Source organism: Mastigoproctus giganteus, chromosome 9 (genome assembly GCF_048544385.1).
Source record: "Mastigoproctus giganteus isolate SK-2022 chromosome 9, ASM4854438v1, whole genome shotgun sequence".
NCBI classification, from domain to species: domain Eukaryota; kingdom Metazoa; phylum Arthropoda; class Arachnida; order Uropygi; family Thelyphonidae; genus Mastigoproctus; species Mastigoproctus giganteus.
The window spans coordinates 216,659,213-216,678,168 of NC_143583.1; the positions used below are offsets into that span (position 1 = coordinate 216,659,213).

General features: G+C 37.6%; 1 protein-coding gene across 1 annotated transcript in view; it reads left to right on the forward strand.

The window, feature by feature from the left end:
• Window positions 1–1,941: 1,941 nt before the first annotated feature.
• LOC150081124 (uncharacterized) overlaps window positions 1,942–18,956 on the forward strand; it is a 1,253,880-nt gene continuing 1,236,865 nt past the window's right edge. The window contains exon 1 of the mRNA XM_090381132.1: window positions 1,942–2,043. Within this exon, the coding sequence (XP_090237258.1) occupies window positions 2,024–2,043 (20 nt within the window). The 5' untranslated portion in view covers window positions 1,942–2,023. The remainder of the gene's footprint in view (window positions 2,044–18,956) is intronic.

Below are 18,956 nucleotides of genomic sequence, written 5' to 3' on the forward strand. Positions count from 1 at the left end.
GGGGAGGTTCAGTTCGAAAAAAACATGATCGCTGCCCTTTTGGAACTATAAAAATTGCAGATGCCGATGGCGATATGATTCACCATCTGGAGTTGACGCCTCCATGATGTGTTGTGGGCTATAGAAAAACAGAAGACAGCTGAAACACTCCCACTCTGTGGAAGTTAATATTTATTGGTGGTTCTTCCTCGTCTATTCCACTAATTTCGTATTTCATCAGCTGTATGGATTTATCTTAATCTAGGCTGATGTTACGTAATTTATCTGAATCTGTCGTTCGAGAAGAAGCCAAGAAGAATACAAGGCTTCATTATGACTCGGTGTTTTCAATTATTTTTTTTATCAAGTTTTTCAAAGACGTCCGATGTGACCAAAATTAGATCACATGCGCGAAACTATCACTAATGTTGCGAGGATCAGTGAAGGCAATGAAATGAAGGCCATTCTAATTTCAATTCTCGGGTCTTGAGCTTTAATTTTAATTTTGATGATTGTTTTCGACATGAAAAGGCCTTTTTATACCAGTTTACACCAGTTTGAATAATTTCTTCTGAAATAGAAGGCTGATTTTAATGAAAAGTGCAGAGTTTGCATAAAATCCTTTAATCATTGAGTAATGTGAACTTTTTTCTCCTTCCCATGAGAATAGGGGTAAAAACTAACCCGTTTCGGGTCTCCTCCTCCTCCTTCAGTCTTATACAGTTCGAAAAGTACACAACTCGTGGTTTTTTCAGTTCTGGTGTTAAACCCCGAGGATCCTCTCGATTTAGTTCTTAAAGCCCTAAATGCCACGTTATATAAAAACTGCACTTCCAGCCATGGCCATTTCAGAAAGCAAGTTCAGAAACTTGACATCCATCCGGTTCATGTTCCCAGCATACACTACTTTGCAGTCTCTGCAACATTTTGACATTAAACTTTGGCAAGAAAGACAAACTACAGGAAAACTATTCTTACTGGCATTCACAGGCATAAGGCCTTCTGACGTTCTTGAATTTTCCATCTGATATCTGAAGACTCTTTCGAGCCCTGTGATCAGGACCGGCTGCACGGCTGCTTTTGGCTCCCCCTTTCTTTTGCTATAGCTATTATACCAATTAAGAAACATTTTGGGCTCTCTTCTGTGTTGGAGCCCAGGTGTGCCGCACCCTTTGCACTGACCTGCCTGTTATGTTTCGTAATGGTTCAGTGCAACAGAATCGATATGTCTTCCATTGCGGACATGCATCCATCGTTATTTTAAGGTCGACTTAGACCTCAACTTACGTTGCCGTTTACATTGATCTAGTTAGCATCTTTATCAACTTTTTATTATTATTATTATTACCATCTTACCCTTTTAAGATTCTCCGCTGTTACGTATTAAACTGATTAGAAACTGAATCATTCAAAATAACTTTTTTTCGATCCTTGTTTATTTCCTGCTACGAGTTGAAGCCAGAAGTATTAATGAGAAAGAGCGATCATTAATAATTTAGGCTTTTCTGTCGACCTTGGATCATTGCCTTGCTAATAGCAGTGCTTTTCTTTACTGCCTTTCCCTTCAGTCCATCTGAGTGATTCATTTATGTCTCGATAAAGTAGCATTCTCTGATTATTGTTAGCAATTACCACCCCGCCACTTTCTTGTCGATGGCCTGTCCAACTTTGACTCAGACTTGTAATGCCTTGAATTCCGTTAGTGAACCTCAGAAATAATAAGAATCCCACCCACTTACTCCGTGGAGCCACACTCTTGGCATTTGTCCAGACAGAGCAATAGTTGTTTATAATCGCTCCCTAGCTTCTACAAATGTGGAATTGTCAAAAAAGCCCTAATAACAGTAACTATCAAATTATTCAGTTGCTGCTAAACGTTCTCTCCTTATGGTGGCGTTGCTGGTCACCTCTCTGTGCTATAGTTTGTAGTTCGTGCTTGTCATACTGCACTTTGGACAGAAAACGGAAGCAACTGCCCGCTGCAATTTTTCCCTTTTATCTGCTACCTATTACTGCAGTAGTTTGTTTTTCCATTCTTTTAAAAATGTACTGTCCCCGCTGTAGGTGAGTATTCGATTTCGCTTATTCGAATAATTACGGTTTTAGCATTTTTCATGAATTTTATTCTTGCCCGAAATGAAGAATATACGTAAGACCTTTTGTTCAAGTTACAGCTCTTCAGTTAGCGATTATTTTACTCCTAAAGAAGTGACTGAATCTCCTGCAGAATTGTTTGTTTATTATTATTTTGTATTTTTTAAAGTTGCAACTGACAATTAAAGTGCAATCCTCGTTAGAGTAGTTCCAGCCAGTTCAGTCTTCTGTTGTGCATGTATTGCGAGAACCCTCCATTTTTTTTTTTTAAAATCCAGTCCGATACCCCCCTTTCACCCACACACAGTTCAATGCCACTACTAGATCTACTATGCTCGCCCTTTCTCCGTCTAGTAAATGGATTTCCCGTGAACAGTGTTTGCAGAGAGAGAACATGTGGAAGAAATTGGTAGCTTCAGAGTATTCTCTGAAGTGCCTTATTTGAATTGTTACTTTCAGAGCTATTCTCTGAAGCTACCAACAATTCAAATAAGGCACTTTCTGACGCCTTCGTCTTCAATGATTCTCATAAATACATTTACGGATGAGTAAAATAAGAAGTAAAACTCATTCCTCTCGACAAAATTAAAACGAACTCTAAGTAGACAAGAATTGTCGAATCCATTACACACTGCACTGGAGAAGCATAATTAAGCCATTCCTTGGTCATTCGTTGTATTCAATAGCTCTCGCAGGAATAAACCCTCGCTGGTAGTAAATTGAATATAATCGCTTTGTTTTGCACAGAAAATCTACGAGAGAATACGCAATTTACAGCACGATGTGCTGACTTCTCGTACCTCTCAGCCTGTTTCAATCCATTTATTTTGTTGCCATCCCCCTTACAACTAAATAGTGATTGCCATTGAACTAATTTCGTGGCACACCAGTTTACCCCCATTAGTCCGCCAACCCCCGCCTATAATTTTCGAGTGTTAGCACTCTGAATTTCGGCTTCGATTAATCGGATAGAAGCGAGCCCAGACGAAGTAATACCTGTGCCGTGCCACCCTTATACGGACAGGAAATGTGTCGCAGCTAATTTGGAATTTCACAATACAGCTGGCCTTGACGTGTCTCGCTGCCGATACAGTTTCTTAGCGCACCTCGGCGTTCTGAAGGGTGGTGGAATGCGGCAGTAGCTGCGACCTTTCAGTCAACACAGGTGCGACTTCTTTCTCTTTCCAAACTGCTCGGTTTGACCGCATCATTTAAGCGAAGAGTCACGTCACCTGCCGTTGTTCATGCAGGGGAGGATGCGCGTGGCGGGGGATTTCGCTGCCGGGTGGACTGGGATCAGAAGAAGCCCATTCTGTCGGGAGAACGTGGGCTTCGTGGATAGCAACTCGAGATCCTATCTGCCAACCGCGTGACACCCACGTGGTTTTTCTCCGTGTCATGAAACCTTAGCATTATTTATAGCTTCTGCTACTCCTCGTAAGTACGTCTCGCAAATCTTAAGAAAAGCGTGCAAACCTCCGTAAAGAAATTCTTATCAATTAAGATAAAATTGAAGCGATGCTTGTAACTCTACCGGATGTTGATATCGTGGATGAACTCGAGTCTGAATAGCAGCAGCCAAATGAAGATATCCGAACACCTGTTTCTCCCTGCGCATTCTAATCAGCAGATGAAGAGTGGGAGGCGTTGACGTGTTTTTAGACAGCTCGGAATAATTCTAAATGGGCGATTTGGGAGTTCTGAATGTTCGGAAATAACTTTTTTCTTTTTTAAATTTATTTAAAGAGGCAGTGGGAAGAGTATTGATTGCATTCATCGGCATGTTTGCAAAGACAATTTCAGGTTGCACGTCATATTTTCATAATAAATAAATAAAAAAAAAAAATCTCGGAACAGCAAGTAGGTCACACCTCTATGATTTGAAGGTTGTAGACGAGATCCATAAAAATGGCCACTTCAAGCCGTGTTCAGTGGTACATTTGGACGTCTACAGCAACAGCAGAAGTGCAACTGTTGCTGTTTAAACTTGAATTTGGTGAATTCAAATTGCTGCAAACTTTCGAGTCCTCCCTTCAACCTGGTAAACATCTGTACTTCCCAAACGACTATCGCAATACAACTGTATCGTCCACATTCTTTATAAATTTAGTTTTAATTATTCATTTATCCTAAGATTCCATCCCCACTCCGAGAACAGGAGGATTCTCGCAATCAGGACCCGCATTTAACAGTCGATATGAACGCGGATCTCCTCGGCACATCATTGAATTCGTACGGACATACCACGCCGCCTACGTGGCAGAATTTCTACACCTCTCATTTCAACTTGGCGCCATCCTTCCTCAGCGAGGAATGATGTACACTCGTAGCTGTTAAGAAGTGATGTCACTTAGGCGTGACGTGTGATTGATCACACCGTAATCAGCCATTGTCCTTGATTCGGCGAACGTGCGCAACACTCAGATACCAACCCAAATTCTGTGTGACATTTTCGCTTGCTCTGAGAAAAATGTTTTGCAGTGTCTATTTCTTCTTCTCCGATTAGAGCCCTGTTTACTCGTTTCCCTTAGTTCATATTGCAATTTGAACAATGTCACGTCTCCTCAAGATATTTGATAACTTTGCTTGACACTACCAATTTCGACGAAGACCTCTCCACACTTAAGACTAATATTTCTCCACGTTAATCGGCAGTTAGTGTACCTGAAATTAACGGTAACTTCGATTGTTTTGTTATGTTTTGTTTTGTTCAACCACCTTTAATCGCGTTATAGATTACTGGATGAAAATCTAGAGTTGCGTTAAACCAAAATACAATGGGTATCCAGGCCGCCAAAATCGTTGTGTATTTTTATTTTATTAATTTGATTTCAATTCGAAGTGTAAGGTTGTAATAACTAAGTTGAGCCGAGTAATGTCTCTGAGTGTTTTGCATTAGTGCGAGCCACGCGATCAAAAACATTTTGTTTGGTGTGTTGTATCAACGAAGGAAGACTGCGTATATAATCAGAAATACCTTAATTTATTAAAGACCACTTTTCTTTGCTCCTTCGTCAAAATTAATATCGGCGTTTATTTCATAATGTTAAGCTTAATCGCAAGCAAGATCTGGGATATGGACGAAATTGTGAGAGGTGGTTCCACTCGACCGCGTTTTTCATTTTGGTAAAAACTCGAAAATGGGAAACGAGCGATCGTCATTTTTTAATGAATTGCACTAAAAACTTTGAATTTAATCAGAATTTTGGATTCAACGAATTATTTTTATTTTTTATTATTTGAAAGGCATCATATGAAATGAATGAAACGGAATTCACAATGATAATATTTTCGTATATGGATATGGTTCATTTGCTTCATTATTAGTAATGTGACTGAAAATTCCACAAGCGTTTGCTATCATAAGGGAGTTGATGCTGCATGCCTAGCCACTGAAAACTAGCATTTTCCTTCGTCAAAACATTGCACCTTGTGTTAAATGGGCTCAAAATCCACCAATGAAATGATATTTGACGTTCTGTGAAAAAATTCTCTTCCTAAAATCAATTAAAATATCTCGTATGTAATTAATTACATAACGAAATTTTTATTTTTCCATAGGGCAATGATGTCTTAATGAAAATGCATATTTAATGCTCAAAAACGAAATTACTGAAAATGTTTAATTGAAATGCAGATTTAGAACCAGGAATCTTTATATGTTGAATATTCGACAGGACCTCTGATCTGCATATCTTTTCTGGTTCAGTTCCGAAAGTGGAAGAATGTACTGGACTCAGAACACTGCAGTTGCATCTCAATATTCTGATTTTGAGTATTTCATGGAAGGTTGCTTTATTAGAACAGATTCCCTGAATATTCCTTTAGTTCCTCAGATGTAGGCTCATTAAACAAGAACGCAGTTACAAAAGGCGCGAAAATGCTATTTGGATTATTATGTAAGCTGTTTTGAAAAGATCTAATATGCTGAGGATTTTTCAGCCAGAAGACTGATCGACGAATACACGCAGGTTTAAACACAATATACTGATGCTTAACACTCACCCGTATCGGATTCAGATACGGAAATCTGGTTTTCTCAATTATTCGAAAGATAGTCTCTTTTTTCGAAGGAAATTCATATTGGTTTGAATGCGAAGGCCACCAAAAGCAAGTTCAGGTTCCGTTGCATTCTACAGAAAGAAACAAGTTAATGGCAATGCCCTACATTTCAAGCTCATTGGCAAGTACAGTAATAATAATAATTCCTGATTATCAGGAACGCCTCAATTTCTTGGCATGACTCTTCACCATTTACATCACATTCATTGATATCACCAAGTTTTATATTTCAAGTTTTTTGCACCTTTTTAATATCTTTTGATAGTGTATTTGCCCATATCTTTTTGGATTTTTAGTACAATATCAAAATTATCATAAAATTCTTCCATATGTTAATCTTTCTGTCAGGAACATGTTTGCGTTGTCTAATATTATTTAAAACATTGTTTTGAAATCTTTTTTTTTTTTTTTTTTCGTTTTCTTATAGTGATTGGCCATTAAAATCATTAAGATGGGCGAATCAGGTATTTATAAATTCGCATTTTACATTTAATCTTTCTGCCAAACATTTTGCTGATCTCAAGGCTTCTACATAATCAGAGTTTCTGTATTTCTTTAGAAATTCTGTACAATTCTTTATAAGCATGACTGTAGTGCCTATGTCCATGTTAGGGCCCTGCACTGATTTGCTTACCACATTGATTTTAAATAAAATATCATTTCACATGCAAAGGGTAATTAAAAAGCTAAAATCTTCAATTTTTACTGTTAGAGATTCGGTTTCAGATGCATAAATGGATTCAGTGCTTGGGTTTTTAGCCAACTCAGTTAAGGCGTTACTTAATTCTAAAATTTCATTTTCAATAGCTGTAACGTTCAATTTCTACCCAGTGCCACACAAAAGGTTCAGGGGTCAAGTGTTTAATGTGTTTCTTCAGCAATCCCCACCTGTAAGCCGAAGCTGAAAACAATACGGGAATCCTTTGTATTACACCAAAAAAATCTCTTAGAAAATGTTGAACTTTCTACACTGTCCCTGATTAGTAAATTTAAAGAGTGACATCCACAAGGCATAAAAAATGCTTGAGTTGCGCTTTAAAATTCTAGCCTGGACACGTTTGTTTTTGCCTTTCATATTTTATTTATTTATTTAATTCAGGTAAAGTAAAAGTTACATTCACCCCTAAATAGCAATCAAATACTAGGAGGGCAACCATAACATAGCAATACAATATCTATATTGGGTAATATAAAAGATACAAAGACAGATTATGTTCACCATAAATGTTCAATATACATTCAGCGTCTGTCCAAGACGAGTGCGAGGATGCTGTAGGCTGACTGGAACAAGAGAATGAGTACAGATCATCTTCTAGAACAGAAGTCATGTAGGACGATGGTGAACTGAAGGTCTAAAATTGGAAGATTGCGTAGGTATCTGCAAAAACTTTTGTTCTGTAGGCCTTGTCTGCGCAAATTGCCTCAGGGTTGATGTTTAAGTGGTTGAAAAGTCCAATCGTATTTGCTGGGAATATATGACTGAGCGAGCTGATTTGGTTGAGGGCAGGTCGGATCACAGATGCTTGCCGGTTACTTATTCTTCTGTTATTCTTGGGCAGGATGATGAGGCTATCGATGCTGGGAGCGTCTAGTTTGCCAAAAATGAGCTTAGAGAGGGTAATTATGTTGCGAGTGGTGATGATCTGCTTCCGTAAGGGGATGGCCTGAAGTTCTATTGAGTGATCTAAGAAGCCAGTACTCAATCCCCAAGAATTTACGCAGGTAGGTTGGATGGAGGGGCAGAGCACCAGGTTTCCGATGCATAGAGAGCCACCGTATGTACACAAGATCGTATATACTTAGTTGTCAGCTTGCTATTGCCGTAATCCACCAGTTCCTATCGAGCTTAACAAAGGGCTGAGAAGAATTTGTTTATAACTTCCTTGAAGTGCTCCTGAAAAGACAGGTTCGAATCCCAGACCAAGCCTAGGGCCTTGTGAGAATTGACAAGTTTAATTTGTTGTTCATTAATAGAGATGTGTATTAAGTTTATTCTTCTCATCTTTGTGAATGTCATCCGGGCAGATTTTTCGGCATTTAGTTCAAGACCAATGTATTGAAGAAAGGTGCTTATCTCAGAGATTTGTTTTGTATATTGGCACCATTGTCATAGTCCTTCATACACTGGCACAATTGTCATAGTCCTTCATACACTGGCACCATTGTCATAGCTCTGGCCTCTGCAATTGCCTAAATCAAGTTAGCGTTTGAGTGATTGATTCATATGTACCTTCACCTGTTGTTTCTGAGAGTGGATAGAAAGAAAGAAACTGTTCTTGTATTTACATTTCATCAATGTAAATTTACATTACCTTATTCGATAGACTTTTCGGAAGGAATACTAAACCTCATAAGGTACGACCCAGCCGCGTTTCGGAGATTTCCAAGAGGTACCGCGCCTGCTCTTGGGTTAATTTTTAGACGGCACCGAAAATTCGGCATAACGGAGCGTAGAGAGCGATATTTGGATGTCAAACGAGATATCCAGGAAGTCGACTTCGCTGTTCCTTATGGTGGAACGTCTCTTGAATCTGTATTAGGGTCAAGATGAGGTTGTTGAGCACCCTTTGTGTTTGATGACCAAAACAGTATGAAAATTGAGGGCAAATAATTGTCTTTTCAAAAATTTTTAGGAGAATGTTTCTGATCGAAATGAGTCTTTTGGGTTACTATGGTTTCCTACTTTTGATTCATCAAAAGTAGGAAACCTTTTAGTAGTTTTGCTAGGTATTGCTTGTTTGAGATAATGTATGTAGCTGCAGATCTTCAAAATGAAGGCGAGAACTCTATCCGTACCAGTTGTAGCCTTTTTTGGTAGACCATAGCGATTTCATTTATTTTCAGCAGTTGACTCCTTTGGAGATTAAGGCTGTTGTATTTGCTGATATGTTGTCTTCATTTATTAAGTAATTCGGGTCCTGGTCTCTCTCTTGAGAGACGTTAGGTATAGTTCATCTAGTCTTTGATTGAGTGATATCTAATTAGAAATGACGGCGTTCTGTGTCCTTTTTAGCTCATCGGATTCGATGAATGTTATGGAGCCTAAAATCATTTTACCGCACATTCGAATTTATTGTGGTGAACGAATGTCATTGGAATATTAATTTCGTGTAAAATTTTAATCAATTTAGCTTTAAAAATAATGGTTGTTACTTAAATTTTGTACAGCAGTGTATACTTAGTGTTCAATGGATATCAATACCGTAGAATAACGGGAAAAGTTTTAGTGCTTCTGTTTAGAATTGAATCTTGATTCCCCCCAAATCAAGAGCAGGAGTTACCCAAATAAATCACTAAACTATTCGGATAGTTGAGTTTCGCGAGCTTCAATTACGTTATTTTTGCTGCCACGTTGTTTTAAATTTGTTTTGGTAGAGCTGCTGGCGACGTGATAAAGAAGTCTTGAGATGTTTCTGCGCAAATAATTTCTTGAGGTTAGGCTTGGGATATGAATGAGGTGTTTGTGGGTGGGCGTACGCAAAATGACATTTGAGCCGCTACTCAAAGAAATTAAGCCATCTTTCTTCTTTCTTTCCTTCGCCTTAGGTTATTAATCAAGAAAGTGAACGAGTGGGTGAACTCCGACCACTCCTTGCTCGGTTCCATGGATATTTATCCCTTGTTGAGGATGGGGGAAGGAGCGCGCACTTCGTCCACCACACCACTAAGAGAGCCGCTCTCGGTCATCAGGCTATGAATCACCTCCCCTCCACTTTCTTCGGAGGCGAGAAATTATAATTGCCAGTCGCAAAATACAATGCGAGAAGGTGTTGTAGGGCGAGCAGCTCGTCGTCGAAAAATGCTTTGTGGGTTCTTTCCTCCCTCCCCTTCAAACTCCGAAGGTAAAACAACCAGTGCCAAGATATGCTTGATAAATTCATTTATTCACGGGGGGGGGGGCACAACCCGTCATATAATTATTTCGACAGAAGAGCTCGGGGCTTTAATTAGCTGCGAGATATTATGTTGAATATCAATGAAGCTGATTCTCGAAATTTGAAGGGGAAATCGCAATCCATTGAAATATGATCGGCTAGCATTTGCGAAAGTAATTTAGCATTTATTATTAGTTTCTTAAAGTGCCCACTCCCTTCCAGAGAGTTTAATGTATAATACATACAGGAAGTGAAAGGAGGAAAAATCGGTATCACTAGTATGAAATGTGTGCAATTATTATTGGTTACTCATGCAAAGTATTTATTATTATTTTTTTAATTTCATTATGAATTGTTAACACGTGAAATAAGTAGCATTCAAGATATTTAAATATTTATGGAGTGTAATGGCTTTATAATTCAATAGAATTAATAAACAAGTTAGTAAATGTACGCAATGTGTGTAACATTTCAGGCGCATTGGCAAATAGTAATAATTCATGATTAATAACAAAAAAAAAAAAAAAAAAAGCAAAAGCGACTTTTATGCGCGAACTGTGAAAATTTAGCTTTTGCGCAGCGACCATATTGTCCATTCATTCCTCCAACCAGCGAATGGCAATAAACAATATCTACTGCTTCAGCAACGCTCTCGTGGGTAGCGCAGTTGCATATAATCTCCGTTCTCCTCAACACTGGGTGGAAAAAACCAGAGTTCGAATTCCGTCAATAAAGAGAGGAATTTCTGTGGATCTTTTTCACAAATCAGGCTTAATGTCGAAGTTTGCAGATGACACAAAGGTTGGCAGGGTTGTTAATGACAGTAATGGCAGTGTGCTACTGCAACAGTCTAGATAATTTGGGCATATGGGCTAAGAAGTGGCAACTGAAGTTCAACCTTGACAAATGCAAAGTACTGCATATGGGTAGAAGTAACCCCAGAGAAACGTACCAACTGTGTGGTACTACACTTAAGGTGGTAGAAAATGAAAAAGACCTGGGAGTAATTGTGCAGTCAGATATGAAGTTTTCTGAGCAGTGCAGACAGGCTGCTAGGGCGGGTCATGGGGTTTTGTCAATGATATATAGGAATTTTGCTAGCAGGGAAAAGGAGGTGATTGTCCCTCTGTATAAGGCAATGGTCAGGCCACGCCTTGAGTACTGCGTACAGGTCTGGAGGCCTCATTTTAGGAAGGATGTAGATTTGCTTGAGCGTGTACAGAGAAGAGCAACACGATTGGTGAGGGGAATGAAGGGATTCTCTTACCAAGAGAGGCTTAAGTTCTGCAAATTGCAGTGGCTGGAGACTAGGCACCTGCGCGGTGATCTGATGAGGTCTATAAGGCCTTGAATGGGTTGAGCACGCTGAATTCTGATGGGATCCTTCCACTTGTTCAGACTACGAACCTACGGGGACATAAGTTCAAATTAAGAAAGGACAGATGTAGAATAGATGTGCGGAAATTTGCCTTTAGCCAGCGGGTGGTTAATTGCTGGAACAAACTTCCATCTGTCGTTGTGGAAGTTGATAGGTTAAATAAATTTAACCGTGGGTAGCGCAGTTGCATATAATCTCCGTTCTCCTCGACACTGGGTGGAAAAAACCAGAGTTCGAATTCCGTCAATAAAGAGAGGAATTTCTGTGGATCTTTTTCACAAATCAGGCTTAATGTCGAAGTTTGCAGATGACACAAAGGTTGGCAGGGTTGTTAATGACAGTAATGGCAGTGTGCTACTGCAACAGTCTAGATAATTTGGGCATATGGGCTAAGAAGTGGCAACTGAAGTTCAACCTTGACAAATGCAAAGTACTGCATATGGGTAGAAGTAACCCCAGAGAAACGTACCAACTGTGTGGTACTACACTTAAGGTGGTAGAAAATGAAAAAGACCTGGGAGTAATTGTGCAGTCAGATATGAAGTTTTCTGAGCAGTGCAGACAGGCTGCTAGGGCGGGTAATGGGGTTTTGTCAATGATATATAGGAATTTTGCTAGCAGGGAAAAGGAGGTGATTGTCCCTCTGTATAAGGCAATGGTCAGGCCACGCCTTGAGTACTGCGTACAGGTCTGGAGGCCTCATTTTAGGAAGGATGTAGATTTGCTTGAGCGTGTACAGAGAAGAGCAACACGATTGGTGAGGGGAATGAAGGGATTCTCTTACCAAGAGAGGCTTAAGTTCTGCAAATTGCAGTGGCTGGAGACTAGGCACCTGCGCGGTGATCTGATGAGGTCTATAAGGCCTTGAATGGGTTGAGCACGCTGAATTCTGATGGGATCCTTCCACTTGTTCAGACTACGAACCTACGGGGACATAAGTTCAAATTAAGAAAGGACAGATGTAGAATAGATGTGCGGAAATTTGCCTTTAGCCAGCGGGTGGTTAATTGCTGGAACAAACTTCCATCTGTCGTTGTGGAAGTTGATAGGTTAAATAAATTTAAGGAGGAGGAACTGGACAGGCATTTGGAGGGAATGGAGTGATTTTTTTTTTTTTTTTTTGGCTGATGCTGCATAAGCTCCTACACTTGCTTTCTTGCATCATGTGCTACTACTACTACTACAATGTGGCCGAATTAGTCGGTCTCAGGCGAAGATACCAGGTTTTTTTTTCTCCAGAAAATCGTGTTTTCGTTCAGAAAACAGCACTCTATCATAAAACACACGCAATATGGCCTAAGTTTCTAATACGCCTAAAACTAAAACAACCAACCAACTTTCTTATTCCACTGATGTTTTTCCATTTCTGATTGAAAATTTGCATTCTATCCAGCCAGCCAGTTCCTAAAAAGGGTGATAAATCCCTCCGATCCAATTATAGTCCCATTACACTTACCTCCACTGTTCCTAAAGTAATGGAGAAATCCAACTGACTGGTTACAAGGTGGATATACAAATGGAATATCTGTGCCGATCTAAAAGTGGCAGATTTTAGGTCGGCACAGATATTCCATTTGTATTCTTGATATCATGTTTTTTGCAAAAGGACCTTTGGTATAGGTGGACACTTATTTCCATTATGGATTAAAACTGCTTTCAAACTGACCTTGGATGAATCAATGAAATGCTTCTACTGCTTCGGGACGTGCTCCAGATGAAACTTTCATTAATTTCTTGACATTGTTACAATAAACGAAAGCACCATCCATGGAGTAATAGGTCTTTATGTTAGATTGCCTCTTCCTATAAAAATACACCTTGACACCCTTTTCAAGATTTCACTGCTGAGGCCGTGATTCTAGTAATTGACCATTGGGTTTGGAGAGGTCAAATCTCTGACGAAATCATTCTATCTGCCTGAGTGGCTAGATGCAGCTTTGCTGTATCAAGAGTCAAAGTCTGCATCTTCTGGAGACTCCTTTTCCGATCCTGAATCAGAGTCAAGTTAATACGTTTCTGGTGGCTTTCGCGCTGGCATTGTATCTCGTGAGAAACCGGCCTTAGAGCAGAAGGTATGTTGGGATGCTTTACTTTATTCTTGGATTTCCCAGAAAAACCAGAAATATTGGTCATGCAAAAGTAACAATCGTTTATGTAGTCTCGTGGTTCTAGACATATCACCGAAACAGCGAAAGGCATCGATTTATGACTACTTCTAAGCCAGCCTATTAATGGAACATGAGCTAAGGGAAATTTTTGGAGCCCATACTTTACTTTACTTGATCTCTGACCTTGCATCCAAAATAGAGTTCAAAGACAGTGGCTTCCGCTGCGATTTTAGTACCAGCTCTCCGCAAATGTAGCAAAAACTATCGGGCTTATTTCGGCAAGAACACGACATATTTCATGTACGGTTGAGGTACGCGCACATTAGAACGAATTAAGAAAATTGTAGGTTTTTATTTTTAATTTAAACACAGTTCACGATTTACACTAATGCACACGACAGTTGTTTACTGATTCACTGAAACACTAAAACACTTCACTTTGTTTACCATTCGCTCTTTGTAAGACGCACACTTTTTGAAATACGAAAATTCTTGCTTGGTGCGGAACCCACTCGTATATATACCAGTAGAGAAGTTTCTATACGGTTTACAATGTTTCTAGAGAACTCCGTCGAAATATTTAGAACCTTCCAGAAACATCGGTACCCTTCTCCGGCAGATAACGATATTCTGGCACGTTCCGGAACATTCTCGAATGTTGTATAAAGCTCCAAAATGCTCTAGAAATCTGAATGTTCTAGAAAAATAATAGATAAAATTGGCGGAATAGAAGATTAAACCAACTACTGGTCTTGGTTTTCTGTCATTAACCTACGATATTTGAAAATTGAGGGTGATGAGAATTTTTTAAGCACATCTGAGTTTTTGATCATATTTCCTACGAGAATCTGTCAAGTTATTTCAGGGAGGAAATTGATGCAGCAAGACTTCTTTGCTTATATTAACAGTATAAGGAAGGGATTGAATCACATTGGACCACTTGATGTCAATAGGTTACCTCTGATGACCCTGCTCAGTTTGCTGACAAATTGAATGGGTATTTTTCATCTAAATAAATCAAACCTCAATGGGGAGCCAAATAACTTTGTGATAACTGAAAGTGGAAGAGAAATTGCTGAAGCTAAACGTAAAAAAGTCGCCTCGGGTCGATGGAATCTCTTCGGTGATATTGTTGTTATAGTAGGAGTTTTAGGAGCATCGGCGACTCAGGCCATATTGCTCGGTGCATGTTGTCTGTTAATTAACCAGTTATATTAAGGGAGAAGACAGAGATAGCAAAGGAAGTAAGCAAACTCTTAGCCATAATTATGAGAGCATCCTTGGATTCAGGGGAGCCCCCCTGTGGATTGGAGATGTGCGAATTATCCCCAATTCATAAAGGGGGATCAAAAGGCGACGTGAGTAATTACAGACCTGTTAGCTTAATGTCTGTTCCAGGAAAAATAATGGAGTCAGTGGTTAAGGAAGCAAGGCAGAACAATCTGGACAGGCATACAATTATAGTGCAATTACAAAATGGATTGAAGGGGCGGTTTTGTCTCTAACCGATCTTAATAGGTTAGTATGGTGGCCAGGGAACTGGACGGAAAAAATAACTTTGACATCATATACTTGGCTTTCAGGAAGGCTTATTGTACTATTGCTCATAAAAGACTGCTGTACAAATTGGAGCGATGTGGCATTAAGGGCAAGTTACTGCTATGGATAAAGGGATGGTTAAGTTGAAGAAGACGGAGAGTGGTTATCAATGGGCACTGCTCTTCTTGGACTAATGTTATTAGTGGAGTTCCTCAGGGTTCAGTGCTGGACCCGTTGTTGTTTTTTTCAATATTTATCAAAGATATTGATGAAAGTATATCAGGTATAATGTCTAAGTTTGCAGATGATACAAAGGTTGGCAAGTTGATTAACGACAGTTATCAGGGCGAAAAGATCTAGGAAAATTGGGTCGATGGGCTGAGAAATGGTAGTTGAAGTTTAACATTACAAATATTTAAAAGTATGTGTGGAGTGGAATGTCGGATAGTGTTTTGTTCTGTTGTTCTTCCCATCTAGCCGTTGGGCTCTAGTGGGACCCACCGAAGCCCACGCTTTGCCACGAGGAGGGCAGGTCAGGCACCCAGTAGATTTTTTAAGTACTGTTTTTTTTAAGCCCTGCCACCTAGTTTCCGAAGATTTCAGTGGCAAGGGCCTATATATATATATATATATATATATATATATAGGCGACGTGAGTAATTACATGTTTACAAGTAATTACAAGTTTACTAATTACAAGTAATTAGTTTTTCTTCATGTAGAGATAGTTATGCTAAATTTCCCGGAAAAACGTTAGAAAAGTTACTTAAAATTATATTAAATAACTTAAATAAAACTATTATAATAAATAATAACTTGCCTATTATAAATGCTCTAAAAAATAACAATATTCATCAAATACAAACATTTGACTTTAACAGTCTGTTTACTAGCATTAATCTTGATAACTTAAAAGTCCTCCTCCAGAAACTATATTTAGAAAATAAAAATGCTATAAAGGTTGATTTAACCTATTGGGATTCTCTAATAAAATTATGCATCTTTAATAATTATGTATATGACGGAACATCGTTATACCTACAAGTGACTGGCACCCCTAGGGAAGTCCAGCATCAAGCATAATCGCAAACCTTTATCTACATTATACAGAAAGAGAATTCCAAGATAACCTACTTATATATAGATACGTAGATGATATATGTGTTTTTAATTGTCCACATTTTGTCCAGGATTACAGTAAATTATATCCAGTAGAACTTGTATTGGAAAAAACTAATAGTTCCGATACTATAGCAAATTATCTGGATCTTCATATAGAAATATTCTATAATAATAATATAGACGTAAACGTATATAATAAAAGAGATGCATTTAATTTTAACGTAGTCAGCCTTAAAATTGGAAATCTAATATATCAAAATCAGTGCATGCTAATATAATTTTATCGCAATGTCTAAGGATTGCTTATATCTGCAATAGTAAAAAAAATTGTTCAGCGGGCTTAACAGCGTTGTACGGCAGGTTGATCAATAATAATTTCCTTATCGCTTACCTGAAATATCATTTCCGGAAAGCGATAAACATAATTAATTTCAAAAATTTGTTTTCTGAACCTATTGTTTCAATACAATTTTCAATATAATTGTCATATTTAGTGCCATGTATATATGTACATAGCATATGCCATATATGTACATAGGATACACTTTGCATTCTTGGTGTCTTACGGCGTAGAAAACTTGTACCCACCGGCTTGCAAATTACAGTGTATTATTTTTTTTTTAAATATGTAGTTAAATTCATTTAAATTTACTTAAGTTCACGCTGAGATAACATGCAAATTCAGCTCAGGGTCCTACTATAGGAACGGGTTTGCGATCCCGGGCATACCCGAGCCACAACTTATATCTTGTAATGCCTTTAAGCTGTCCTACACTCTTTATTTTTATTTCTCCGAAATTATTAGGGCAATCCGAGGACGTAGGAGAAACTATTTCTTATCTATACCACTATTTTTCGCCTTTGTGGAGTTCAGGTTCTATTATTCCTACTCCTTTAGTTTTTCTTCTTACTATCTGCATGTTTCTCTATGCGTTAATTTAATTATTTATTTTTACCGTATCCATCACATATGGGGCACCACATTATTTTGACGACTATTACATTATGTCTTAGATACGGTCAATATGTAGTATGTATTATATATTTTATCTTATTTTAATCATTAAATTACGTTCTCTGTCGGGTCAACGATGATTAATATATGCTTACATTTACATTTTACTTATATTTCTTACCTTTGATTCTAATATTTCTAAATTTTCTTAACTTTTATTATCATCTTTCGATTTATTTATATTCGATTTACATTCGGCCTATACTGGTTTATATTTGGTTTAGATTTAAATTACTTAGCATATATTGATCATCACAGAAACAGAGAACCTCTTGTCGTTTTTTGCCTTCATTCTGGGTGTTGGCCCCAGTTGAAGTCATCTGGATTGTCGGTAAAAAGCGATATTTTTTTTTTTTTTTTGCGTTTTCTTAGGTCCCTGATGGTATTATTATTGGATTGATTTGCTTATTCTAATGGTTCTTTATATTATCCTTAATATTATAAACATTATGGGTGTATTGCATGATTGCTTGCAACTGCATTGACTCATAAATATTATTTACATATTAGTTACAGTTATTGTCGTTTTAACTTTCTTTCTTTACTTTTTTATCAATAATTATAAATATATACAAAAGCTTTGCTTAGATTAAGTATACACTACCTAGGATTGCTTTTTCTATTATATTTCTTTTTCTTTTTTCTTAACTGCATCGATCCTTCTTAATTTTACCTTCATGGATTTATGATTGCGCATCTTGATTTTATTTTATTTTATATTTTATTTTATATTAACTTTGCTTTTACTTTATTTTATATTAACTTTGCTCTTATTATGTCATTTAAATATAATAATATACTACATCGGCAGAGTAGGATAAAAGTGACCGAGGATACTATTGTTGCCCTGGATAGTAATCCTAACCATGTTAATACATCGACACATACACAAATATCACACACTTTACAGAGCAGTTTAGCATATAATGCTTCTGGCACTAATATCCGATCACCATCTCTTAAATTTCAACCTTGTAACAACAAATTATGTCTTACTTGCCCCTATATGCATCCAAATCATGCTACAATTAATACGAATTCACATATATTCTGTAAAATGAATAACGTCATATATATGATCACATGTCGTACTTGCAGTGTTAAATATATTGGTCAAACTAGCAATAAACTAAATATTAGAATGAACCTTCATCGTTCCGATATTAAAACTTATAATAACAAATCCAGCAAGAAAACAGGTAATCTGGGACATGATATTGAATTCAGACATTTCCAAAAACATACTTTTGGTAATATTTTCATTTCAATACTTAACGTAATTAATAACGCAAATGAAAGATTATTGCAAGAAGATATTAGCATGTTACAATATAAAACACTATATCCATACGGTCTAAATAATAAATTTAATCAAAAATATATGACGAATAATTTAAAAGATATTTGCGTTTATAATGTTTCAAATTGCCAAATTTCGTAAATATAATCGCAATAGGAAATATAGTAAATCCAACACATATAAAAGCAACCGAGAACATCTAGGAGACTTCATAGATTTATTCAAAATGTGGGACACGGATCCTATATATATTAGTAAAATACATAACACACTTTTCAGTATTAAACTTAGTGTACTCAAAGCACTAAATAGAAAAACCAATGATTACGTCTTTGTATCTTCTCATCTTATGCACATCATATCAGACATTGTCAAATTCAGATTTCATATTTTGAATGTTAGCAAGCAGCCGGAAAACTCTGTCCTCATCTTATACTTTCAAAATAAATTAATGGATGATTTAGATATACATAAAACTATTAAT